The sequence below is a fragment of the Drosophila biarmipes genome, chromosome 3L, assembly GCF_025231255.1.
Source record: "Drosophila biarmipes strain raj3 chromosome 3L, RU_DBia_V1.1, whole genome shotgun sequence".
Lineage (NCBI taxonomy): Eukaryota > Metazoa > Arthropoda > Insecta > Diptera > Drosophilidae > Drosophila > Drosophila biarmipes.
In genome coordinates this window covers 15,222,310-15,249,407 of record NC_066613.1, presented here as the reverse complement: position 1 = coordinate 15,249,407, position 27,098 = coordinate 15,222,310, and the positions used below count along the sequence as shown (strand labels likewise).

At 41.7% G+C, this 27,098-nt stretch overlaps 1 protein-coding gene across 1 annotated transcript in view; it reads left to right on the top strand.

Moving 5' to 3' along the window:
- Nucleotides 1-1,119: 1,119 nt before the first annotated feature.
- LOC108035055 (uncharacterized) overlaps nucleotides 1,120-27,098 on the top strand; it is a 28,837-nt gene continuing 2,858 nt past the window's right edge. Inside the window, exons 1-5 of the mRNA XM_017110435.3 lie at nucleotides 1,120-2,139; nucleotides 6,942-8,496; nucleotides 25,093-25,211; nucleotides 25,273-25,410; nucleotides 25,824-26,421. Of these exons, the coding sequence (XP_016965924.1) occupies nucleotides 7,290-8,496; nucleotides 25,093-25,211; nucleotides 25,273-25,410; nucleotides 25,824-26,421 (2,062 nt within the window). The 5' untranslated portion in view covers nucleotides 1,120-2,139; nucleotides 6,942-7,289. The remainder of the gene's footprint in view (nucleotides 2,140-6,941; nucleotides 8,497-25,092; nucleotides 25,212-25,272; nucleotides 25,411-25,823; nucleotides 26,422-27,098) is intronic.

Genomic DNA, 27,098 nt, shown 5'->3' with positions numbered 1-27,098 from the left:
CCCTCGCCGCCGCGCATATTTTGAGCCGGCCAACACTTACGAAAGCGAAAAGTGAGTTAACAACGACGGCCGCTGAAAATGTTAATGCGAGCCAGCCGCCTGAAACTGGTAGTGTGCAGGCAGCCGCCGACAGACAGCGTTGAACTTGAGCTTGAAATACAGCCGAGCGGAGCCAAAGGGAAAGACGGGTGGAAAGCGGCGAAAGGGGCGGGAGGGGGCGGCGCTTAGTTCGAGCCAAGTTTGTCGACAACTGCATTTGTTGATCAACCCAAATGAGGTCAACGCGTCGTATACGTAATTTGCGTTAAATGACAAAACCACATGTAAGAGCGGCACAAGGCTTATGAAACGCAGAAATTCGATTGCAGTCGAACATCTGCGGTTCCAAACTATTGGGACATCTCAAGTGTAGGGTGAAGGAGGTGGCGGGAAAGCTCTTCAAGTGCTTAAAAATATAATTAAAACTTTTTTTTAATTTTTTAAATTTGTTTTATTCGACTTTGTCATGATCGTCGTGATCGATGTTATAAATGACAGTCTTTTGTGTGGTTTATTTTAATATTTTTAAAAATACCTTTTAGATATATACCTTATTTAAATATATTTACTTTATATTTTAATTTTTGAGCAACAAAAATATGTTGTTACCCTTTATTATAATTGAATATTTTGATTTTGTGTTAAATTTTTAATAAATTTTACTTAAATAGAGGGTTTATTTTTTGGTTTTTACACTTTTCTTATTCATATTTAATTTTGTATTCAATATACTTTATATATGTATATAATTTTGTAATAAAACTTTATATAATCCCTTATAGAAAAAGTGCTGCTGTTAAATTTTTTAAGGCCAACCATTTTGAAGAACTAAATCTTATCACAATGGTAAATAATAAACCTAGATTTACAGAATATTTACTGTATTTGTTGTCGTTACTGATGTTTGCACTGCTGTTGTCTGCCGAATGGCGCCGGAAATGCGCATCATACGATAAATGACGCCCACTGGCACCACCCACTCTGCCCCCACCACCCCCCAGTTTTCCAAGCACCCCCTAGCCCCCTCCCGCCCATCGCTGTGCTTGGCGTCGCCTGTTTTGACAGTTGACGTTTTGCCGGCAAATTTTTCGAAAAAAAAGAGGGAAAACGAGCCCGTGAGAGAGAGAAGCGGCCCGAAGAGCGGCGCTGGCCCCAGCAATTGATGACGCAACAGCGGCGTAAGAGCAGCCAGCCCCAAGTGACATAATATTCGAGTGCAGGCGCGCTCTTGGGGCGCCAAAGAGAGCCGCGCTTGGGGCTGCCAGCGAGCGACTGGCCGTTCGCACCGTTCATTCGCTGTTGAGCAGCGGCCGTGGCAAGTTCAGACAGCGGAGAGGCGCACGCAAGGCAGGCGCCGAGCACAGACAAAAGGCCAAACAGTGAAAAGAAAAATTATCAAAAAGATGAATAATAAAAAAGGCAAATAAAAAGCAGCAAAGTGGAGCGCACCCCATGAGCAAATCAACGCCGAGACACTCGAACACGTTGCCCTGGCTGCTGCTGCTGCTGCTGCTGTCTCTTTCGCCCCGTGCGCGCCCCCTCTCGCTCTTTCGCGTCGCGTAACGTAAGCGTATTACAAAACAAACGCCAACGTAACCGAGGGAAATAAATAAAATAAAGGCGCTCGCTCGCGTGTTTCGCAGTGTAAATAAATGAAATAAATAAATTAGTCACAAATTATTGAGCGGGGCTCCAAGTGCAAGCGCCAGCGCCCCCACCACCTTCCCGGGTTGCCGCGCACCCCTTCGCAAAAAAAAAAATACAAATTAACCCGTGTGTGCGGCGGGGTTACGTAAAGCCGACGGACAAGCGCCGTTCCAAGTTCTTACAAAACAAAAAATAAATATTAGGGGCAAAAAAACACATAACAGCGAATGTATCTCCCAATTCGTTTTTTCGCACGCGTGTGGCTATAAATTTTTGGCAAACAACAAAAATACACAAAAAAATTTAAATAAATTGCAAGAAGAAGAGGGAGAATTCTGTGTTGCCTTTTGAGTGTGTGTGAGTGATTCTCGAGCAACAGCCTACCACCGCACCCCCCGCGAAAAACCGCCCCTTTTTTGGGGAAAACAAGGAGGCGCGGTTCAACAGCGACAGGTAATTGCCACGCTCTTCGACCCTCTCTTCGACCCTCTCTTCGCCCGCTCTTCGCCCGCCTTCGCCCGCTCTTCGCCCTCTCTCGGTGCGTGTTACGACATCGTGCCACAGGCCTTCCCCATGTGTGCGTGCCTCGCTGCCCCTGTGTGCGTGTCCAGTGTGAATGAACGCCCAACAAAGTTGCATTCTCCACAGATTGGCACATTCAAGTCTCTCTCTTAGCTGGCGCGCGCTCTCTTGTGCGGGGGAAAACAGCTTTTCACTTGCCATCTGCCGATTGTGAAAACAAAAGTGCAGCTGCAGCGGGGGGAAAATGGGGCGGGCGGCTCTTACGTGTTGCCGTATTTTTAAAGGCATTACTAAGCGTTTTTTCTGCGCCGCTTGTTGACGTTCTGCCTCTGTGGCCAATTGCATTCGGCCCGCACTTGATAGTCGCTTATTTTTAATGCGAGATAAAACCTTCGCGGAAAAGTGTATCTTACCGATTCGCGATAAACTGGCCCTGATAACCAGACAAACGAACTGTGGGCTCTTCGTATATTTGCTTTGATTTGGCTTTGTCAATTTGGGAAATTCCCTTTCTAAGTTATAATCAAGAGGTATATTTTTCAATTCAAAAATATATTTTTAATTTGAAAAATGTAAGCTTAGTAATTATTTTTATTTGACAAGCAAAAATAAATAAAAAAGTTTGAAAAAACTTGATTTGAATAAAAATTTATAACTACAATTTTGTCAATATTAAAGCGCTAAAAAGTTCAACACTCACATCGTAAATTGAAAATAAATAAAGTTATAATTCTTGTATAATTTAGAGGTTTTAAAAGTTTAAATTCATTTATAAGATAATTACATTTGTTATAGTGGGTTTTTTTTATAAAGGTTGTATTAACGTAAGGCCTCAAATTAATATAACAAAAAAGAATGTATTAATATTCTAATGATTTTTATATTTTATATTATACTTATCAAAGTTAAAAAGGAAAAACAAAAATTAGTTTTCAAATTAAAAAAGCATTTATTGCTATTTTAAATATATTTTTATTTGTCTTACATACTTGTTCTAAAAATGTTTAAGAAATGAATGGTTTAAAACTCAAATGTGTTGCCTTTCAAGGGAAGTTATTACTTTATTTATTGCTATCTTAAATATAATTTATTTTCCTACATACTTGTTCTAAAAAATGTTTAAGAAATGAATGGTTTAAAACTCAAATGTGTTGCCTTTCAAGGGAAGTTATACCTCCCATACACCTCCCTCGGATCCGTGACTCACTTTCGCCATTTTCTATCTTAAAGATGGCAGTTCCAGATAATCTACTGAAATTCTGCCCTCTTACCGCCACCACCCCTCTCGCACGCTCGACGCTCGGCGTTACGACACGCAATGTACTTCGAGTATTATGCGACGTTTGCTGCCAATGAACGAGCCATTCGGGCGGTTCGCCCACTTGGCCCAAAACGAAAGGCCCGAAGGGGGCGGGGTACAGCGAAAAGCGGCTGGCTGGGCTGGAGGAAAACCCCATTTGCATACGTCATCGGGCGAAAAGGTTCGTCATGAGTCAGAGTCGAGCATCGAGGAAGCCAGACTCCGGCAGATCGATGTTATATAAGCCAAATCAAACACCGCACTGGCGTTACGTAAGGCCCCAAGGGACTGGGACTGGGACTGGGCCAACGAGGGGCGGTTCTTGTGTAATCAGTGTGAAATCAAAACTAGATATTTTGGTGGCTAATTGGCTTGCCCCAATAAATTCTTCAGCCCGGTGGCCGTTTTAGTTGCTGAGCTATTTATACGAGCGTTTATCATCGTCGTCATTGTCGTCCGAGTCCGCATACAATGTCATAAAAAAAACGACAAAACAAATGGGAAACCAATAAAACAAAAATCAAAGAAAAAATCAAAATACACATAAACGAGCCAAGGCAATGAAAATTTATGCGATTTCGTAACTGCGAGTATGATTTCATAATTACCGGGAAAATTACCATCGGAGCATAATCAATCTATGGCGCACATTATTATGCAATTTAATGGCCTATGTGGGGTGGTGATAGGAGCGTGATTAAAGAACTTTATCGGAAGCCCAAGGGGATTTTTCAAGGGTTTGCTGGGGCTCAGAACGATCAGGGGAATTGGGTTCTCAACTGGAGAGAACTTTAAACGAACTCTTGGGGAGTAAGTTCTGGCTTGTATCCGAGAGATACGCCGTTTTCAATCAGTAATTTACAAGGTTCTGAACGGCTGGTTCAACGTTTGCCCACCATCACTTATCGTACTTAAGGCAAACAAAGCCTGCATTCAGCTGACTTAGAACACCAGAAAAGGCTGTTATAGCTATAGTTATGTGGCTATTACATGTCATCGCTTTGTCACCGCTGCCACTTAGTCTGGTTTGGGTGTGACATTGCATAATATGCTAAGATATATAAGGCAATCTGCGAGCTATAGTGCCCTGAGGGCGTGTTCGCCTGGGAACGCTTATCGGCCATCGGATTATGCAATGCCACTATAGCCCGGAGCCACGATTGCAGCTGGATACACGTGCAGTTATATGAGTCGTATACATAATTTGAACTTACGCAAAGCCAAGCCGAAACTATCAACGACAACAGGAACAATTAGAATCGAGGGCCTGCGAGCTTGTTTACCAACTTTTCCCTCGCACAGTGTACCACAAAGTTTCACAATGCCAACTGATATAAGCAGCTGGGGCTCCCTATCTCAAACGCCCTCTCTATTTCTATATATATTTATAAGGTTCCCAGCCCGAGAGTTCTGCTTAAAACAATCTGAAAGTGGTTTTCTCTAGTGCTATGTCAGTAGAAGGTTTTGAAAGGGAAATTTATAGGAAGTTTATTGAGTAATACATTGTAAATAAAAATGACATTAGGCAATAAGTTGAGAATAATGATCATGGCAGTTACTTAACATTATACAGATACAGATAGATAGTTTACACAGATATTTAACAACTTAAAAGTTCCATAACTTGTATTCTCTTCCTAAGAAAATTCAATAACTGCCCAGACTAACCCAACAAACTTTCCCAGATCTTATGTTATTAAATAGATACAGATAAGGGGATTGCAGATACCTTAGATTTGTAAAAGTTAATCTCTGGATATATAACGTTATAAAGGTTCCATAACTTTTATGTCCCCCTGTAAAAATTCAAGAACTTCCCAGATCTTTTGTAATAATTACCTTAGATTAGTAAAAGTAAGTAATTTAAAAGTTCCAAAGCTTCTATTCTCTTCCTAAGAAAATTCAAGAACTGCCCCGACTAACCCAACAAACTTCCCCAGATCTTATGTAACCTGCAGCCGAAATTCTATTCCGAATATAACATGCGTGTTTCATTATATTTTTTGGGTCGCCGACTCGATCAGAAAGGCCGGTGTAGATCGTATATCTGCAGACATATAAACACACCCTTGATAGATTCATTTTCTTGGCTAACTACCAACTTATAAGATATTTCGGCATTACTTAACAAAGAGATTTATGCAAAAGCAGAAATCGCGCGATATAAAAACCTGTGTGTGCGCGGTTTTATATCTCTGGCCGATGAGGAAAACTACAAATTTCATTTGCACGCAGTTCTGTAGTTTCATTTCGCTTTGGCACACTTTGATTGCCTCTGCCTGTGCAAATGTAAACAAATTATAGCCCGAAAAAAACGAAAATAATATGGGCAAGGAATAGAGATCTTGATGCCGGGCGGACGACAACCAAAAAGATTGTTTACATAACAAAACCAGAATGCGAAGGCAAAGGCAAAACCGAACTCCAAACGTGTGTGAGTGTGTGTGTGTGAGGGCGGGTGTAGTTGTATCTGTGTGTTATGCCGGCATTGTTTATCTTCAAGATACAATACGAACGACGTCAAAAGCAAAACGTGCGCACAATCAGAAAAAAGCGAAGAAAAACTACCGAAACAAGCCAAAAATCAAACAAAAACAAAAACACACTCTCTTTCGCTGGCTTTTTGTATCTCGCAAATACGTGTCGCCCAAGAGTTCTCGGCAAGAGAACTGAGAGCCTAAGAGAACGGCCGAGAGCGGCTGGTTGCGCCCGAGTATTGGTGGCGAAGTATCTGTGTGGCGATGATTTTGATTTCGTTACTTTAGCCAGCGTCCCCGTCAGTTTGCTCTATGTGATTCAGTGTTAATTTTCATAATATTATGTAATAGCATGTGCCGCCGTCTGTGGGCGAACACATTCTATGCCCCGCCCCAGCCGCAACTATGGCCAAGTATCTGAGGGATTCAGCTTGGCTCCAGCTTCGCGGAAGTTCAATGAACCCGGTTCTTTTAGTCTTCCCAACACTTATATAAGAACAATTAGCCGTGTGCTAAGGCGACGAAAGTCACGTCATCGGTTTCGGGGTCTGGTGGTGCGGGAAGTGCATTGGCGGGCGAGATATCCGACATTCTCCAGTGGTTAAGTAATAGATACAGTTCTTCCTCTTCGCAGTCGAAGAGCGCCGGAGAGCCGCGGCTCCTGGCGCTCTTTCCCCGATTTCAGTGTGGGTTTGGAATTATAAAACAGAATCAAAAGCTGCCTCTGAGAATCAGTCGTTTCACCTCGCCTGCCTTATTTTCGCCACGGTGTTTTCTGTTTTCTGTTTTTTGAGCGTTACGTAAAGCGCCTATCTTCTTCTTGTTCCGCTTACTTCACACTCTCCCCTATCTCTGGCCGGCTCTCTTATCCCCGTATCTGTGTGAGTGTACTGCTCCCGGAACGCCGTCGAAATCAAAATCCAACTCATATTCTCTTTGTTCTCTGTGCCTTTCAGATGCCTTGCTGCTGCCGCCGTCAAAACTTCTTCTTCAGTTCGACCAAAACAGCCAAAAGCAGAGCACTCAAAAGATTAATTCATGGCGAATCAAGTGGAGAAGTAAATTAAATTGAATCTATGGAATATATGCATGTAGCTCCATGTGTGTGCCAGTGCCAGTGCCAGTGAACGAAAGTGAAGTGCTTAGTGAGATGTGAGACATAGATATTGTATCTGAAAGATAGATTCTACCGCGGGGCAACGACGCAATCTGTTGCATACGTGACTGCAGGCAGCTACGAGAACAAAAATACGACTAAATAATAATAATAACAGCCAGTCGGGGGAGTTCCATCGGATACAGCGATGCCTCTGTCGCAGGGCTACTGCCGCAAGCCCTCGCTGCGCGCGATGAAGGTGCTCCGCCAGGAGCAGCAGCAGCAGCAGGATCAGCACCAGGACCGGGGTCACCACCTGCCGCCCGGCAGCCAGCCGCTGCAGTCCTACCTGCCCTACAGCGAGAGCCAGAGCGCCCTGCACTACCTGTTGGCCGAGTCCTTTGTCAAGGTGGGCAATCTCGCACAGGCCTTCGATCTCTACGACCTCATAGCCAGCCGGCAGTTCGATGGCCATGTGCCGCTGGACAAGCTGAACACGCTGGCCAGTGCACTGACCTCGCAGATCCGGCAGATGGGCGGCATTACGCACGGCAGCAGCAGCACCACCACCACCACGCCCACCGCCAAGAGCCCCAGGATGTCGGAGAGACTGGACATGATGCCCTGGTCGCGGTACCACCACCACCAGCAGGGCAGGCACAGCCAGGCGGAGCAGGTGGAGCTCCTCAGGGGCGTCGGGGGTGATGCGTCCATGGCTGAGGCAGCCAGCGAATCCCCGCTGGATCTGCACTCGCCCACGCGAGAACCAAGAGTGCCCAGCCCCACGGAGGACTACGATCCGCTGCTGTGCCCCCTGTGCTGCGACATCCTGCGCTGCCCGGTGACCACCAATTGCGGGCACACCTTCTGCCGCCAGTGCTGCGAGACGATCACGCAGTGCAACATCTGCCAGGTGCGGTTTCCGCGCGTCCAGGACTCGGTGGCAGGACCTCCCGGATCACCGGCCTGCGCCCTGACCACCACCATGGCGAGCGGAGCGGGTTCCAGCTACTTCACGGCCACCTCACCCTCCGCCCCGGCCAACCTCAGCCTGATGAGCTTTCCCGCGGGCTATGGCGTCCAGCTGGCCTCCAGTGTGCACCGCCTGGCCGCACCGCCCATGACAGTGACCACCACCACAGTGGCCTCCACCACGGCCACGGCCACCACCACCATGGCGTCCACTTCGGCGGCAGCCAGCCTGGAGTTGGGCGGCTATCTGCCTGTCCACCGGCAGGGAGGCAGTGGCTCCGCCGCCATGAAGTTCATGCCCGACGTCCTCGTGCGCCGCCTGGTGGAGAAGTGGTGGGGCCCCGACCTGCAGGCCAAGAAGATCAGCGAGAAGGCCAGCAGCTGCATGCACCTCAATCTGCTGGACGACGCGCTCAAGTTCTGCAATGCCAGCTTGGAGAAAGGTGAGTGTTGTTTAAAGATATTTTGCAGTAAGTTTGGGGGAATATCTTATATAACTCAGTTTGCTAGAAAGTGTCTAGTATCTTTTTTTATCCAATACCACTTCTTGAACAAATCATAATCATTGATTTTGGAAAATAAATTTACAATTTGAATTGTAAATCTTCATCTAAAAATCTTTTAATTTTTCTTGATTGCTGCCTTCTTTTGGCCTCATTTTTCTGCCAGTGGAGCAGCCATCCTCTTCGATTCGCCTGCAGTAGAGGGGAATTGAAAAATCAATAGAGGGCAGGGCAGAAAAAGGCAAGGCTCAATAGACTCCGCTTGCTGACGTCAGGCGCAACAAGTCTCGCCCCTCAAAGCCGCCCACTCTTAGCCCCTTGGAGCCCAGGCGGCGTATGCGTATTTTCTCCACTGCCTCCGCCTCCACTCCCAGACCCGATTTCCGCCCACGAATGTCAACTTGTTACTCTAATTGTGTGTGCTCAGCGCGCCAAATGGCACTGGCAGAGGCGGGCCAAGGACCACTTTATCCCATATTTATAGAGCAAATTCAAAGTAAATATAGCTTCGCAAATTGTATCTGATGGATACGTGAACTGCGGCACGCGCAACCGAATTGATATTCTCAGAATTCTCTCAGTTTTTTAATGAAATATTGAGGCGCTGAGTCAGTCACTTGAGCTCTAGAGGCTTTTCCCCTTCATTTGGGGTTGGAGCACACCGAAGAAATATCGAAACCCAGAACAGCCAATTAATCATTTCCATTTTCCCAGCGACACTTTTGTTGTTGCCCGTCGCGGTGTTCTAGAGAAAATAGTTTTTCTATTTTTTCGAAAGAGCAACAAAATCACAGCGACTTACGCACTTAGAAACCCATCAAACAAAATGTTTCGAGTGCCCGGGAAGGGGGGAAAAATTAACAAAAGACAGCAGGCATTAGACGAAAAACACTTGACTCGTCAAGAGCTCTTTTTTTTCTTTTCCTGAGCAAAACAATGAAAATGATGGACAGAATTAGGTGGCAGTGGGGTGGGAAAGTGGAAAGCCCTGGCTAAAATTAACCAGATCTCAGATCGGTAAACTTTGTTGGCTGGCAATTAATAATTTCGAACGTTCTTTGAATGACTTCGAGGTTTTCCAATCTATTTCGGGGGCCAGCGGAATTTTATTTTATATAATTAGCAGGTCTGTGTTTATTTGTTTTGTACCTTAGTAACGCATAAATTTTGTATGTTAACGTCTCTATTTTCTGGGATCTTTTCATTGAATGACTGGTAGATATTTGTCTAACCAATTTTTCCATTTACCGACTGTTTGGGTCAACGTAATTGCATCTATTTGGTGTTTACCAATCAATTTTTGTTTCTGTTTGCTCGATTTTCCGCTTTTTATTTCTCTGTTTACTCGGGGAATACAAAGTTAGATGGGCTCCTGAGCTGGTTCTTCGCTCCCCCGCCTTTTAGAGAAATTCTCCTTCTGCCTCTGGGGTGAGTCAAAGTGTTTTCGCTTTCGCCGGGGGATAAATGCATCAAGTTGTCTGGCATTTCTCGGGGTATTAAGTCGTCTTTTGTCGGCACGTGGGCGGTGTGTTTTTCACCTGAAACACACACTCTGGGCGGGCGGGTCAGCCGAAGAGCGGCGTTGCTTTCATAATTGTCATTATCAAGGTGCAGATACTTTGTCAGCGTGTTGGTGATTAGCCGAATTGTGTGCTGACGCATCCATCGTACGACTTTGTTTACCCCCGGGCAGAATAATTAAGAGCGGGGCATTGAAACACCAGCAACGTTCCAGCTGACACGTAAACAAGTAACACCAGTCGTTCTATTTATAAGGCATGCTATTCCATAAGCTCTTGTCTTTTCGGTTATTTCTTCTCCCCCAGTTCGAACGCCACAATCAGTTATTGACTCTTGCCGATAAGGGCAAGAAAAGAAAAAATCCCACACCATTTTTTCGGGGCAGTAAGGTAACGAGAAGTAAGACTTTTGATAATCAAACTGCCGAGTCATGGCTATAAAAAGTGCCCAAAGCCAATGCAAATCGGGGCAATTAAGTGGCCAAGTAAAGCGTTTTAGCTGGCAAACATCGAAGCCGGGCTCGAGGGCCGTCAGCACATCACACATACGCCGGGTGGGCCAAGCCAAGTGCCCCACTTGACAATGGAGATGTCAGGACAAAGTGTCAGCACTCTAGAATTTCCCTCCCCCGGCAGGGATTTAATGTCCTGCTGAAACGAGCTCTGCTCCCGAGACAGACAGGCACAATTTAATTTACGTATACGTAATGCACACACACGAGTATCTCCCAACGACCTGAGGCTGCTAATGTAGTCGTTGACCTCATCAGGAATTTCCCTTCTTTTTTGCCAAGTACACAGAAAATAATTAACAAAAAAGCGAAGCTGGCTAAGTGGAAAGAGTTGTTAAATGAGCCGCAAGGACTTGGCCCGAATACATATTTGGTTAGCAGGCGGCCACAAGAAAATGTAATAAAAACCTGGAAAAGGCAGGGGTTCCATTAGAATTATTGCATTGAAAATGCCTCTATGTCATGCAAGGCTTTTCTCCTTTTAGTACGTTAATACACGTATATGTGTTTGCATTAAATGTATACGGCTTACATTATATGGTCGACCGTATAATTATATTGCGTGTTTTCGGGCTGACCAGTCGACTGCACTTAATGTTCCCTTTTCGAGTTGGGTTTTTTTCGCTCCTCGGAATGAAAGAATTTAGCACTAAACATGCAATTAATTTGGGAACTTTTTTCGCCACGTGGCTTCGGCGCCCCTGTTTCCAACGCTTTCCATTAGGTTTTATGGCCCGCTGGATTTTTTTGCGCTCCAAATCATTCTTTTAGTGGTTCATGGAACTCGAAGGCGACTTTTTGGTCAAATTATTTCAATTTATTCGCCTAATTAAATTGTAATTTCTTGGCAATAACGGGGGGCGGCAGCTCGAGGCGTTGACTTCTAAGGAATTTTGGAGCAAAGAAATTCCCAAGAATGCGACCTTATCAGGGGGCTTTATGGGTGTGTCATATTTTTTTTGAGAACTGATAGTAATATGTAAAACATGCTTAGGGCTTTAAAGGTATTAAGTAGATGGAATAGTTTAGATAAAGTAATTTTAACTCTGGGAAAAATGATATTCGATAAGCAGACCCAAAGAAAAAGGTATTCTAAACGTAAAATGGAGTACATAAACTGTCCTTTTACCATCACCAGCTATACCTTTTTTGCTTTGCTGATAAGAATTGCACTTTCTGATTGCGATTTCTAGACCCCCTCTCAAAGGCGGAACCCTGAACCCCAGACAACTCAGCCTTTTCTTTGTTCTGAGCTATCAGACTGAAGGCCAAACAAAGGCGCTCCCCGCCGGACATGTCCGATGCGATATGGCGATGATGGGGTGGCGAATTGGGTGAATAATATATCCATTCATGTGATTAAGTCGTGACGCTTATCGCACCAGCACACGGGGCCCGCTTCGCCCAATACACCTGACAAAGCCCGTCCATTAGTACTAGGTACGGGCATTAATAGGCGCTCGATTTGTGGTAATTGCTCGAAGAGCGCCTTGATCTTGTTAGCTTTGCGGTGCCCGAGGTCGAGGGCCCGTCCCGTAGAACATTTGCCCGCCTTCATTGTCGTCATTCCCCTATTTTTAACAAGAACCCAAAGCCCCCGCCCGCCCCGACGCCTTTTGCAATCATTCAGAGTGACTGCACTCATTAACATTTGTTTCTGGCCATTTCTGACTGTGCTTTTGATTTCTGCCTTTTTTCTGCGGCGGCTAACATTTTTTAATTAGCTAAACAAGAGCTGGAAACAGTGCTCCTGATTTTTGCGCGCACTGAGAACAATGGAATCGATTGTAATTGGGCTCTAGTAGTTGGATAACAAATATTTTGATTTAGATTAGAAATAAGATACAAATGATATTAGGTGATATTTAATTTATTAAAACTTGGCTATTTTAAATACAAATAAAAGAAAGCTATTAGATTGAGTGCCCCTTGCCTAGTACTATTTTTCCTAGTGTACTCAAAGTGCAGGCAGCCAAAAATTTATTGCGCATTTTGAGGTCGTTGAGTTCTTTCCGTGAAAGTGAACAAAGAGAACCCGCAGCAGGGCCAGGAAGGGGCGAGGGGAAGAAAGTGGGAGAGAGTTTAACGACCACAAAATTCAACTGGCCTTGGGAAAGCCAGTTGCCAATGCCCGTCACAGATACAGGAACACACACAGATGCAGATACAGATACGGATTTGCCTGAGAACGTGTTAATTTTCGGCACTGCTGTGCGCTTTCTTTTGAGATATTATTAAGTATGTGCGATTTGATTTATTTCTCGCTGCGTGTGCTTTCTCCACCCCCGCCCGCCGATTTCCTTCCTCGCAGACGCCATGCGTTGCATAGCCGGCATTCCCCGTGTTCACGTATCTGATAGATACTTTTTGGCATGCTCGTCGCTACACATAGCCCCACCCCGCGACAAGTCTGGCGCACATTTCTGAAATGCCATCGCACATTTCACTGGCCCAGCACACTAAGTAACAAAAAACTAGAAAAAAGTAGGAATTTACAATTTACTTTCGAATGAGAATTTCTAACCCGAAAGGAATTGTTTGTGCTTTCGCCCCAAATATTCATTTGCTTTGGGCCTGCCCAATGCTGGGGTCCATGAATGCAAACTTTTCCCATTTCCAGTCAAGTTTTGGGTATTTACTTCGGGAACTCAGTTCACCCACCGGGCGAACCGTGGGTGCTGTTTGCCTTGCGGGCTCTACGTGGGTTCTCTTTGAAGTCGAAGACAGAACCAGTTTTTGGGTGTGGGCGGGGTTAGCCGAGTGGAAGCTGTGCATCGGTGTTTGAGCGGTTAGCCAACTTGGAAAAATCTTGGCTAAAATATTTTAGGGTGCAGAATGTATCTCTTATTAAGAATATCTATCTTTTAGTTTACTTCTGAAAAATGTTTATCAGCTTATTTACTATTATATCACTTTAAGATATTACCTAATTTCACCCGATATTAAGTAGGTTGCGTTTCAATTTCACAACCTCTGAAATATGACATAATACTGCCCTGTAAGCGTATTCCCATTTATTTATTTGGTTATGAAATGCTGACATGCACAGCCCAACCAATGACATTTGACACTTGAGAAGCATTCTGCTGGGCAAAACAATAACAAAGGCCCTTGCATAACCGCATGGAAATTATTGTATTGAATAACTCTATCAATTATTCACTGTTTCACAATAATGCCGCACCATAAAAAGCGCAACAAGCAAGGAAAAGCGAAGTGCAAGCCAGGCTTTTCCCCTTCCCGGTTTGGGCACCCACAAGTTCTGTCAAAACAGGCAGAATGATGTAATAATCAGCTCCCAGGCCAGCACACGACTCGGGTTCCAAGGAAAAAACATTGAGCATATTCCTAATTGAGATGTTTGCCCTCTCGCTCGGCCAAAAAATGGGTAAAAAATATGCAAAAAATTAAGTTCCTGTCGTTCGTTATTTTCTTGCCGCCGTAATTGCATAATGAGGCCAGTTTGCGGTGGCAATCGAAACGGAAAAAGTGCAAGCGTGAGTCATAAAAACAAGCGCTGCCTCCAGATTGTTGTCTATTAAGTAATATTCTATTGTAAACTGTGAATTACGATTCGCAAAATTCACTTTCAACGTATGCGAGCGGGCAGCGGCAACAAATCAACTGGCAGATTACTCAATTGACTGCTGCAATACGGCGCTGTGGCGATATACCTATGGCAAAATCAAAAGTAAGTCGCCCGCTCACTTATACAAGCGGCTGCCTGTGCCTCGTCTCTTTCTAATGGCCTGTTGCCGTCTCTTTCGGCCGGCGCGGTTGCTCTCTGACTCGTTTGAATTACAGTTATGTCATAGAACGTAGGCAAAGTTGTTGCTGCCGGGTGGTTGTTGCTGCTGCTGCTGCAGTTGCTGCTGCTGCAGTTGCTGCTGCTGCTGCTGCTGTTGTCGCTCGTGTTGCGCTTTATCGCGTTGCCCAACAACAACAGCAACAACAACAATAGCTGCCCACAATCAGCAATCAGCAAACTGCAAACTGCAAAACTGCTAGCAATAATTTGTAAGTCTATTGAGTAATAGACACGGCTCCAGACATCATTCCACTTCGCCCAGGTAGTTTTTATTGCTCGCCGCCCTCGCACCCTTAACCCTTTATCCCAATCAATCTATTGAAAATTACATCAGCCTGACATTTTCCGCACAGCGAGTAAAATCCACAAAACAATTTCCACGGGGCGTGACTGCGCCAAAAGACAACTCGAAGTACCCAGAGATTTGCGAAGATTTTAGAGTCAAGCGCACGGAGGAAAAAGGGCATCCATTCAAAACAAGCCATCTTTTTAAATATTTTACTTATATATAGTATATGTATTTTTGAAGTACAACATTTCTTTAAGATACAATGTACTTCACTTTATGCCTGTAATTTGTCATATAATTTGTTTATATTAATAAAGAGCCAAGCCAAATTGAAAAATAACACAGACAACAAATAAGATATTAGATACACCCAAAAAACTTGTAGATACAATATTTGGAATTGTCAACTACTAACTATTATTTATTTTACACTTTTTCAACAAAGAAATAGTTTTACTATAAAATGATTCAGTACTAACCTTATCTTACCATCTTTATTGGTCAATTTTTACCATAATATTTATTAAATGATAAATACAATAATGATTTTGATTGGTGCAGCTATTAGTTGTCCAGGAAAATCAGCCATCCTTTTTGCATCTTCATCGACCACACCGACCAAGCATTTTCTCGCAGTGCAGTTATGCAACAATTACCGGGCCACATCGTCATCAGGTTAAGGGGAGTGTTGCCTAATTGACGGAACGAAGGCAGAATGGAATTTTAAAAGCAAAGTTCAGCACGATGACATAATTGTTTTGGATTTGATTAGCCCGCTGAAAGGATTTCAATTAGCATTTAACCAGCAAAAGCTGTTAACACTAAATGATAAGTCGCCAACTTTTCCACTTGGCCAACGCGGCTATTTGGGTCAGGCCGTCAGGAGCACTCGAAACTTTTTTTTATTAACAAGCCCGACTGAAACTAAAATGTTTTACACCATTCCTCATTTTTTCCTTCGCCTCAAATAAAAGTTTTCCCCCAAAAAAGGAAGGCAAAGGCAGGCGAAACTTTTTGCATTATCGTTTTCCTTGGGCGAAAATTCGTTCTAGCCAGGTGTGAGTGGCACCTGTAAACAAATGCTCAAAGAAAGTGCCGTGATGCAACAGTAATTACATAACTTAATTTGCTGCGCCTACATTTGTTTTTCCCAGAAGTATAACCGATATTATCTAAGGCAATTTAACAGATTAGAGGAGCTTTGGTAAGCAATAGTTGCCAAGAAAATTACCTAAGGAATTCCGTGTTGTTTTTTTTCCTGAGCTTTAAGCGAAAAGTATTGACATGTGGGCCATAAATGTTAATTGGGTGTATTTATTTTAAGCGTAAATGATAAAATTAAATAAGGAATAGAATAATGAACTCCAGTTCTATTCTGAGATTCTTCGATTCCATTGGAAAGAATTTAAGTTTTAAAATATTTCTAAAATGTTTATTAATTTGTGAACCTATTGGGAAATCTCAAAAAACATTACTGACATTTACTGGCAGCCCAGAATGACCCAGATCCCCGGCAACCACTTTCAAAAACCTCCTATTGTAATAGTTGCCACACACCGTTGATTATTTAATCGCCGAAAGGAGAGGCGAAAAAAGTTATTACAAAATTGCAAAATCCTCCGTTGTGGCAAGCAAAAAAACGAAAAAAAAAAATTAAAAGCGAGACGAAAATTTGAGAGCATTTACAAATCACGATTTAATTTCCACACGGCAACAACAAGCCGCAAAGCGTTGAAATTGGCAACAAACAAATGAGCAACAATGGGTTTTCGGGGGCGGCCCCCGGGGGGCGGCAGACTAAGCGTGAAAAAGACAAAAGACCAAGGCGACCACGACAAACACGAGCAAACGGGGGAAACTGAGGCAAATCTTGGGCCTGTGGCTTAACGTAACCAACAACAGTTGGCCGCTGGGCCTTACATAAGCCAAAGCAATAAGAAAACACCACAGAAATACCAAAAAACGAAGAAAACAGCTCCACTTACCAAACAAACATAATAAAAGTCGACGTCGACGTCGACGCCGCGCATTTGACTTTGACATACTTTCCGACTTTGCAGATGGTAACCAATGTGGCCCAAAGAGAGTGCCAGAGCTGGCCGAAAGCGCCAGGGTCCCAGAGTCCCGGAGAAAGAGCATCTGTCAAGCCGAGCCTTCTCCGCCAGCTCTTAGCCATGTTCAGTGCCTCTTTTGGCCAAGATAAAAAGCAAAAAACTGTTGCTTGCTGGCCTTTTGCCTCTTTGGCTCTTTCTCCCCTCGCATTCTCTCTTACTTTCCGCGGATTGCGCAAGTCTCCGCTCACGCAATGCTTAAGCCATGGCCAACACCCCCCGCGCCCCCTCCACTTACATGACTTTACTCATATTTTTGGCAGCTTTGCATAAAAAAGCCGGTTACGTTGGCCATATTTTTTCAGCTCTGTCTGCTTATCGAACTGCGTTTAGGGGCTGATTGGCGTCTGCGGCGATTACATAAGAGAAAAGCGCACCGAAATAGCCGTGCGACAGGGGAGAACATTCGAAAATAGATCTGGAAATGAGGGAAAACATGGGGGAAAACTCGGCGCAACTGATGGGCTTTCAAATAGAATTTCGCTCTTATAGGAAATGGAAATTAAATGAAAATAAATCAAATGGTTACAGAAGAAATCAAAATATTTTGGTTTGCATTTCGAAAAATTCTTAGGTTTACCAGGGAAAAAAGGATATCCGCATTGTTCATTAAATTTGTAATATATTAAAATTAAGTAGCTATATCTATATTGTTTAGTGAATTTGGAATATATGTATATTAGAAAATTTAAAAATATTATTGGAAATAGTCTTACAAAAATAAGTATTGGTTTAATGGTTTTAAATCTATAAAAAAATAATAATACTAAAATTATATTATATTTATATTATATTTAGTAAAAAATAAATGATCTTTAGTATTATTTTTTTTGCCCCAAACTTATCTTAGATGTTAATAAATTCCTAACACTTAAATCAATATTTTTTTTATTGAAATATAAAGAATATATTTTTAATTTATTATAATAACCTTAAAGCAACCATAAACTATAAATAACTTAAATACTGATGTACACTCCCAATTTTCCTCAGTCGATTGGCCACCCCAACCCGACTTTTAAGTGGATTATTGCCGTACGCTGTCGCCACCCCAGCACTCGCCCCCCTCATAATGTAATGCATTTCGATGGTTTTTGGTTTTCGGTTTCGACCTCGCTGTGTAAGGCTTAGCCGTCGTTCTGCCCTGGTCAGGTCAGCCGAGAGTTGGGTTTTTCCGACCTGCCCTTCTGTCTGGGAAATCAATTAACTGCGCGTCAGACGCGCGTGTGGCGACGGAAGTGGACGTGGCTCTGGGTGGGCATGTGCGGATGGGGATGTGGAACATGGATGTGGGTGAGCATTTATCAAGTGACATCTGCGCAGGGGACACCATATGGCCCAACAAGGCGGACACTTTCCGAGCCAACATATGGTAGGAAAATAGTGGGAGTGGGAGTGTAGCCTTGTAAGTGGGTGGAGTCATTAGCCGAGGGGAGGCAAAGCCCCTTCATATGCTAAGCCTTGGGTGATGGGGTGCTAATTGGGTCCACTTCAAAGAGCTTCTACTTTATACTTATACTTTAATCAGCTTTAAAGGAGTTTATAGGAACGTATTGCTCTTAAAATGTTGCTAGTAAGCTCCGTAAATATTTTAAATATTCCCTAAATTAATTTTACTGCAAAAAAGGTATTCAATTGGATAAGAAATTCATTAAAAATTGCCAAGTCAATCCTATCTCACAAACTATTATTTTAAAAGATAGGTAATTATTAAAGATATAAAATACTCTACCTAACTATGCAGAACTCATGCTAATACATAATCCTGTTAGTAAGTCCCATCTCAAAAAATATTATTGGAAACGTTAGGTAATTAATAAAAATAAAAAATACACTATCTAACTATACAGAACTCATAATAATAATAAATAATTCCCAATAAATCCCATTAGAAAATATTATTAACCAAAAAATAAAAAAATAATCCTCTAAGAAAACTTTCTTATCAATTAGGTCATAGAGGTATTACCAACTTATTTATTTATTTTCTCCCACCCATTTCGAAAATCTTTAACTTTGCTTTGAAGTAGTCGGCCTTCCGTTCCGAATTTTTATTATATTTAAGTCCCACCCCTGTTTCACTGCATAAGGCGGCCGACTTAGCAGACAATCAACAGAAACCGCCCTAAAAGATGCATAAAAAACACTTGTATATGGAAGAACTTCTTTATGTCTTACGCCCCACATAATGTGAGACTTCCGCACTCGGTTGGCCCCCACAGAGACCAGAATACCCCAGCCCCTGCCGCCAATCTTGGTCACCAGTTGACCTTCGGCCCACTCGACGAGTTGCTGCTCGGTGAAGCGTTTGGAATTGCTGCTGCCGTTGCGGTGAAACATTTTCGAATATTATGGTGCGGCTCATAAAACCCACGAATGCCTTGGCATTACAGACGAAACTGCAAAACAACAATATATAAATATTTTGCGCTTCACACATTATCGGAGGAATGTTTTTGCCTTGTTTTGGCCGAATGAAATTTGTATTTGATTTTACTTGCGTGCTTGCGATTGAACAGCATTTTTTCGGGGTAAATCGTGTTTATATTTTTTTGCCGTCTTGCTCCACTTTGCCCGAAGGTTGCGCTTGGTTGAGTAAAATGAAAAATAAACAAAGCAGGGGGCTTATGTAAGACTTGGAAATGAAGTTCACTTCGCTGAATCTCTCATTCTCCCGCTGCCTTACCTTGAATTATTTTTAAAGTGAAGTTTGGCAGGCGTATCTGTGGGGAACACAAAAAATTGTATCTTAAAAATAAATATATTTTTGATCGTAGTTTTGCATAAATGGGTTCAACCACCCTTGAATCTATGCCTCCCACTTAGCCCGAAGTTCTTTTGGCGTTTCCCCGACCTTTTAGCTTGAATCTCTGAGTAATTGTCAGCATCGTTGTCACCACTGGGGGACATCGTCCTTGGCTCGGTTTGAACCCCGACATTTGATGTTTGCGTACTTGTCTTTTGTCTGGTTTTTTGCTTTTTTGCGTCTTGTTTTCCAGTACCAAAAATTTATGCGACATGGCGATATTTCCCAGATGTAACCCGCGCAACAGCGGCCACAAAAATCTTCACAGTCGGTTGGTTTTCACCCCAAAAAAAAAGCGGAAAAATAGAGCAAGAACGGAAAACAAACTGCAAACAAAGTTCCAGCAATTTAGGGGGTTTTTCATGACGCTGACATTTTACAGAACGAGTTGATAACGCCCACATGTCGCAATAGAAGAAGGGAAAACTGATTTAAGGACTCTAAAAACAATAGATTTAATTAACTTTAAATCGAGTGAAAAACAGAGCGTATGGTTCTCAGAAAAACAAAAACTACATATACGCTTAACAGCATATTGGAATAATTTACACAACAATTGCCTGTCAGATGGCCTCGTAAAATTTATCATAAAAATGCATTTTTATAGAATTCTTTACCCAGAATTTCTGTCGCAGATTTAACGCCAAGAGCCGAAGGCGAAATGCTGAATAGTGAAAACAATGCGACTGCCTGCACTTCCTGAAAGTGAATAATGATTATTTGGCCTATATTATACTCGGGCATTTCACATTTCCGTCAACAGCCTCAGAAGTGGCCAAGTGAGCGTTCATTCATGAAGACAATTAAAAAGGCGAATTAAGCAGGGAAATGGTAGGTGAGTTTTGTGGCAATAAATCTGTCTAGAAAGGCGGGGATTTCGACAAATTTGAGTTTAACAAGGAAATCACAAGGGGGTTTTTATAGAAATTAATTGGGGGTATTAGCTCAGGTGTGGATTAAGGGAGCTTAGGAAATGGTAGCCATTATCTTTATATTATTTATCGAATTGTGGCAAATTCCTGAATTTAATCGTATAAATTTCTAAAAGGAAGGAAATATTTGGCCTAAAATGCGGATATTTCCTCTCATTTCTGGCCGAATTACCCAAAGCGTCCTTTGCCCACTTCCCTGCTGGCATTTCCCTAAATTCGCGTATTTATTTCGCTGCTACATCGGGCGAGGGCACTTTACGAGGGTCATAAACTCGACTCCGCACAATTAGCTTCATCTGCATAATGGTCATATTTTATGCGAGCGAATGGAGTGTTAGCCAAGGGGGTCTTGGTTCGGTCTCCTTGCATTTATTTGCTCCGCTCCAGTTATCCCCCATCAGGCCGTCGTAGACATCAAAAACGGTCAATTTCCCTACGGGTTTTGGTTTCTATTCGGCTGCGGATTCGGCAACGGCGATGAGAACTGGGATCTTGGAACTCTGGGAACTCAGAAGGGGGACCATAAAGTTTGCCATCTTTTTGCCGCTCGTTTATGGCCGTCCGTTTCCCGTCTCACTTGGCGCGGCTTTATGGGCATTCATTTAGTATTTAGGTCAGTTTTTCGCCACCCCGTCAGCCTTGTGACCCCCTCCCCGCGCCTCCATTTTCCCTTTACATAATAATCCAGTCGGTGTGTGTGTGCGGGTCTATGTGCCCGACCATCAAAGCTCGGACCATGCGGCGTATACGCAACGCGTTTATTTTTAGCAAATTGTTTGACGACGATTTAAGCACAATTGAATTGAAACATTTGAGGGGACATGTATTCTTTGTTCGCTACTTTGTTGCCTGGCATTTAAAGATAAATAAATCAAATGATTCACCTATTGAATCTGCGAAATGCCTTTGTCTCTATGTCTCTCCCATGCTCGCGCCGTCTTTATGCGGAAATCAAAATTCTAGGATTTTTGATTTCATTATGCAATCCATGCCAATGCCGGCCGTCAGCCGCCAAGGAAAATTCGCTTCTCTCCTCAATATTCTTTGCGACTTTTTGATTTTTTCTGTCGACGGTGGGGATTTTGCAAGCGATTTTTAATGTACGTGACGAAATCTGATTTTGAGTGCACACACACTCGCCAAGATCGCCGATCGCCACACGTTGGCATGAAATAGATATATACAGGGAGAGAAAAGTAGTATACCATCTGTTTTTTGGTATTTCAGTTCGGAAGCATTTTAAAATAAATTAAAATAAACTAAATTGGTGTTGAAAATTTACAATGGTATATTTTACTTTGTATTACAGAACACCTTTTAAAAAATTTGGATTCTCCTTCAATTTTTTTTCTCATTAACATTGTATGTTTCCTAGAATCTTTACTTTTTTTTGCAGTGTGTATATTTTCTAAGTGCCTAAAAACTAAGAACTTGTTTCAATTTAATGAAATATTTCCAAGTGTTCCCGAAATTTAAATAGACACATAAAGGGAAAGAAAAATAATAGTTTGGTATTATTATTTTAGTTTTGGCATATCAATTTGAGAAGCCTTTAAAAAATAAAAAGTATTTAAATTAAGAGATATTACTAAAAATTAGTTTACAGTTTGAGATCTATTTTTTTTGTGCATTATGTATTCTGTTAAATCTTTTAAAATTTGTTTTGCTTATTTTTGCATTTTTTAAGTACATTTCTATATATTGAAAATGAAGTTACATTTTTTTAATGATTAAAGGGTTCTTTTTTTGCCTAATTAACCGAATTTTTGTCAAGTGCACCCGACAAAATGTATAAACTGCACACACATGAGCCTAGTCATATCTGAAGCCAAATGCAATTTATCAACAGTTGGGCTTAAATTGTCTGCAGCGTAACGGAAACTTGGCCCCGCGTGGAAGATGTTGCTGAAAATGTGAGTTCGGGGGCGGGCCGGAAAAGGGGGCGCGGCGAGGGCGTACGTAGAGCGTAAAATCCTCTAATAAGTGCAAATTTTTAGCGGTAGCAAACGCAAAAAACACAAACAAAGTGCCACCACAACAGCGACGGCAGGCCGTCAGCGTTTGGCTTTGCAGTTTAATTGAATTTGTGTTTCTTTTTTCATATACCTTTATAATTTTGCCACTCGCTGGCTGGCTGTAAGTAGAAGTATCTGATGGATACGCACACATATAGTCGCAGATCGAACGGGAAGTAGCTGGGCGCCGAGAACGTGGTCGCCCTCGGGGTGATATAATGTAGAAATAAATATAATTAGTATGCATAATACATATAGATATGGCTCTGGACGCGGTTGGCAAGGGGATGTGGAGGGGGAGAGGCTGGAGATCGACTGGTGCTATTGCATAACAAACAGGGGAATCACTGCTGAAGCGGGAAAAACATGTGGGAAAAGTGTTTAGCTGTGCATCAAAAACAATAATATTCTTGGCACCGAAGGCTGTTCAAAATATACTTTTATATCAAATAGTATTACTTTAGCATTAAAGTGCGATTCGCATAACGAAATATACTTCAACAATTTTATTGTTTACTGTAAGATAGCCGCAATATGTCAAGGTATAAGGAAAATGAAACCTTCCTATCTCCTACAAAAAAACAACTCAGAAAGCGTTTAAGGAATAATAAGTTAAATAACATTCTCCCCTTATCTGGCAGGCGCAGTGGAGTGTCGTTATGTTTTGGCACCTTCATTCACATAACGCTTAGCCGCAAATCCAATCACATAAGCGTTATCAGGCAAACAAACCCCTATCTATCACTGGTATTTTGCTTTCGGAGTCCATTTGACACCCTAGCAAAAACCATAAAAAAGTCATAATGAGTAAACAATGAAAACACAGAATTTTATAAAGGAATTAGCAGAAAGATATAATAGGGAAATTATTCTAAAGTGCTATATTTAAAAATAATGATAATAAGCCAAATAAAACCTCATTATGTTGAAGTGAAAAATATTTATAGCTGTCTTGTATATGAAAAAGATACTTTAACATTCTTTAAGGAAAGTATAACAATTAAATAAAATAAATGAAAATAAACCAAAATAAATACAAAAAATATGGAAATTATATATTATTTAATATTGTATTCAATTAATTAGACAATCAAAAACTACAGAAGGCTTTAACAAAATGTAACAACTTAATTTATTTATTTATTATCGCCAATGGATAAATCTATAAATCTATCTGGTTACTTAAATCGATTATTACAAGTTTATTAAAAAGTATTCCTTAAGGGTGTACCTTAACGTATCTTTCTTGTCCCCCCAGCTGAATCTTACAGCTATAAAATTTGAATGAATAACAGTGGATAATATATCAACTTGTACATAATTTAACTCTATAATTGGTTGTTGCGACAAATGTGGAAAATGCAATTTAATATCTGCGTTGGGAAATTTTGCACTGGGCATGTAATCACTTTTCACCAATTTGTGTAACAATTGCCATTACAACAATAACGGTTATAGGGCCTAGCACTTAATATTATTTAGCTACTATTTTGTTGTTGCTGCTGCTACTGTCGCTTGTTGTTGTTGTTGCGCCTCTTAATGTTGCGTAATGTTAGGCTACATAATCGCGTTTTCTGCCTTAACAGCAGCTGCGCGCGTCTTTTTAACATTTCACAGCTCTTTTGCGTTAACAGCAGAAGAGTGGAGAGTAAGAGAAATAAATAATAACATGCTGAGGGGAAAATTCAACAGAAATCGAGACTGTTAATTTGCCACAAACACTCTTAGGTTCTCTTAAGATGTTGCAATGATGCATGTTGCTGGCGGCATGGCAACATTGCCTACAAGTGGCCTACGTGACGTAGCGAGGGGAGATCAAAGTGTGAGGTGGTGGGGGTGGTTGGGCTGGGAAATGCCTGACCTAGGCACTGCAATGACATGCTGTTCTAGGTGTTTCGCGCTCTTACCTTGATTTCACTTTCACACTGCATTTACCGATGGTCGAACATCGCGTTTTTAAGCAGTTATTATAAATAAATAATAATGTTTTTAAGTGGTACCTCAAAAAAACCTTCAATCAGAACAAAACATTTAAAAAGATAGCCAAACAATTCAAAAAGTCACCAACTTTTTATTTTTTTCTTACTTTTAATACCAAAAATATTTCATTTTTAAACAGTATCTTTTAGTTCGTGACATTTGACTTTATTCTATTGGCAAATTCTTGTTATATGTAGCTCAGAACAACACTTCATTCTTGACACATTTTACTTACATTGTTGCAATAATGACTTTTAAATCATTGCTCTTTAATCGTTAATTAACCTTATCACTTGTACGGTGACTCAATGTATTCCAAGGAAGCCAAGCTTTTTAAAATCTAAGAGAAGCCTTCTTCCTACTTTAAAACATAAAAAAGCGACTAATTATTTTTACAAGAAGAAGTGGAATAAGATATACAACATTTCCCTCATTTAATTTGGCATCTTGACATTTTACTCAAGTCGGAAGATGACATTCATGGGGATATTCTTGATTTACACCGCCCATTTGTCGCAGTAAAAACTAACTAAAATGCTTGCAATTTCTATCTCATTTTCCAGCGCCTGCAAATTTCAAGAGTCTCTGCCTGCGTGCCGAAGTTCTCCTAAAGTTGAGCCACTATCAAAGTTCTCTGGCGGACATCGAGAATGCCCTGAGAACGCGCTGCACTTCACCCAAGGTACGTTTTTTATTTTATCTCCTTAAAATGAATTGAATTTAAATTTAATTACACTTTTCAGGCCCACTATCTGAGGGCCCTGGCTTTGAGCGGTCTTGGTCGACTGGAGGAGGCTCTGTACAACGGCTTTTTGGCCATTTGCCTTGATAAGAAAACAAATCTCAGCAACTCGGAAATATTTCAACATGATCTCGCCAAGGTAGGCAAAGCTAATACATTAAAATGCAGTGTGTCTACGATAGAATATTATAATAAAAGTTTATTAATACTCTTAATGTGTTCAAACACTTTGATCACCAACATCATTAAAAATGCTTATACTTGCTTTCAAGAAACAAGAAATTCGAAGAAAAAATTAAAATTTCAATTAAAAATTAATAAAAACCTAAAAAAAGGACATTTATTACTAAAGAATTAAAGAATATAATTATTAAAAAAAAATAATTCAGAAATAGTAAATGGAATACAGTATTTTCTTTTGTTAAACGATTATGTAATGAAAGTGTTTAATCACTGTATTTTTCAACAATACAAAAATATTCTATCCTGTATACACTTCTATACATTTAAAAAAATCAAAATAAACTCACACACATTTTTTTCCCTGCACAGATTCTCCAACGTCTCCTGGCCCAAATGCCGAAGAACCGTTCCTCGATCGGTGGCGCCACGCCCCCCGTTTTCCAGCAGCAGCACCGCAGCTTCGCAACCTCCCGGGCCCCCTATCCCCTGCTCTGGGAGCAGGTGCGCCGGCGCAGGAAACAGCAGCACCACCACCCCCACCACCACCATCACCACCACCACCATGTCCACCTGGACGACGTGGAGGACGAGTTCGGGCACTACGACAACTACATAATGGCCGGCGACGACATGGAGGAGGAGGTGGAGGTCGAGGTGGACGGCGGGGAGCCGGGATCCCTGCACCTGGACGGGGACTTCCTGTTCCCCAGCGCCCTGGACTTCATGGACCACCACCGCCACCAGCGGCACGTCTTCGAGCAGAAGCAGTTCGACCTGCAGCCGCGGCGCCATGCCAACCGCAAGCACTGCAAGCGGAAATGGTCGGCGGTGGTGGAGCCCCTGGGCGGCAAGGTCGTCGAGGAGGAGGACGTGGACCAGGCGGAGGCGGCTGGCGACAGTCAGCGGTGCAGTCGGCTGTTCGCCGGCGTCCTGGAGCGGACGCAGCAGGAGCTGCAGCGACTGAGAAGTGAGTTTTTTGGAGGGAAAGGAAAGGGAATTCGAAATTAATAGCTAATAGTTAGATTTATTTGGGAACTTACTTTAAATAAAATATTTAAAATTTAAGACTTTACTAAATATAATATTTGCCGAATTTTTAATGGAGATTTTTTTACCAGGGAACTTACTGTTATTATAATAACTAAATTAATGAAAATCTTTTTGTTTTTCAAATATGTATTTAGATCAGAAAAGCTTTTGATGTAAGCAAGTAGAAACCTTTGTATGTTCAGATCATAAATGTATATGTTTTCCAATTTTATAAAAAGGCAGTTCAAAATTTTAATTTAAATGAAAAAAGTGCCATTTATTTACTTACTTTTTCACACTTGGCAATACTTTCTTAAATGTTAAGTCGATTTCTTTAACCTCTCCTAATAGCTTACAAACGATTTTAAAAGTATTTTCAAAAAATATTAATCTTATTTGAAATACTTAAAAAAATATATATAAATTTCATATTTTAAGCTTATTTAACTTATATTAACTTGCTTAAAAATTTAATTGGATATTTAGCTTCAGTTTTGGAAGTATAAAAAGAAGTCTTTAATGTAGGTACATCACTAGAATGATATTCACATTTTTGATAAACTTATAATAATTCTTTCTATAGGTAGTTTTTAACAAGTGTTATACAGTGGTCTT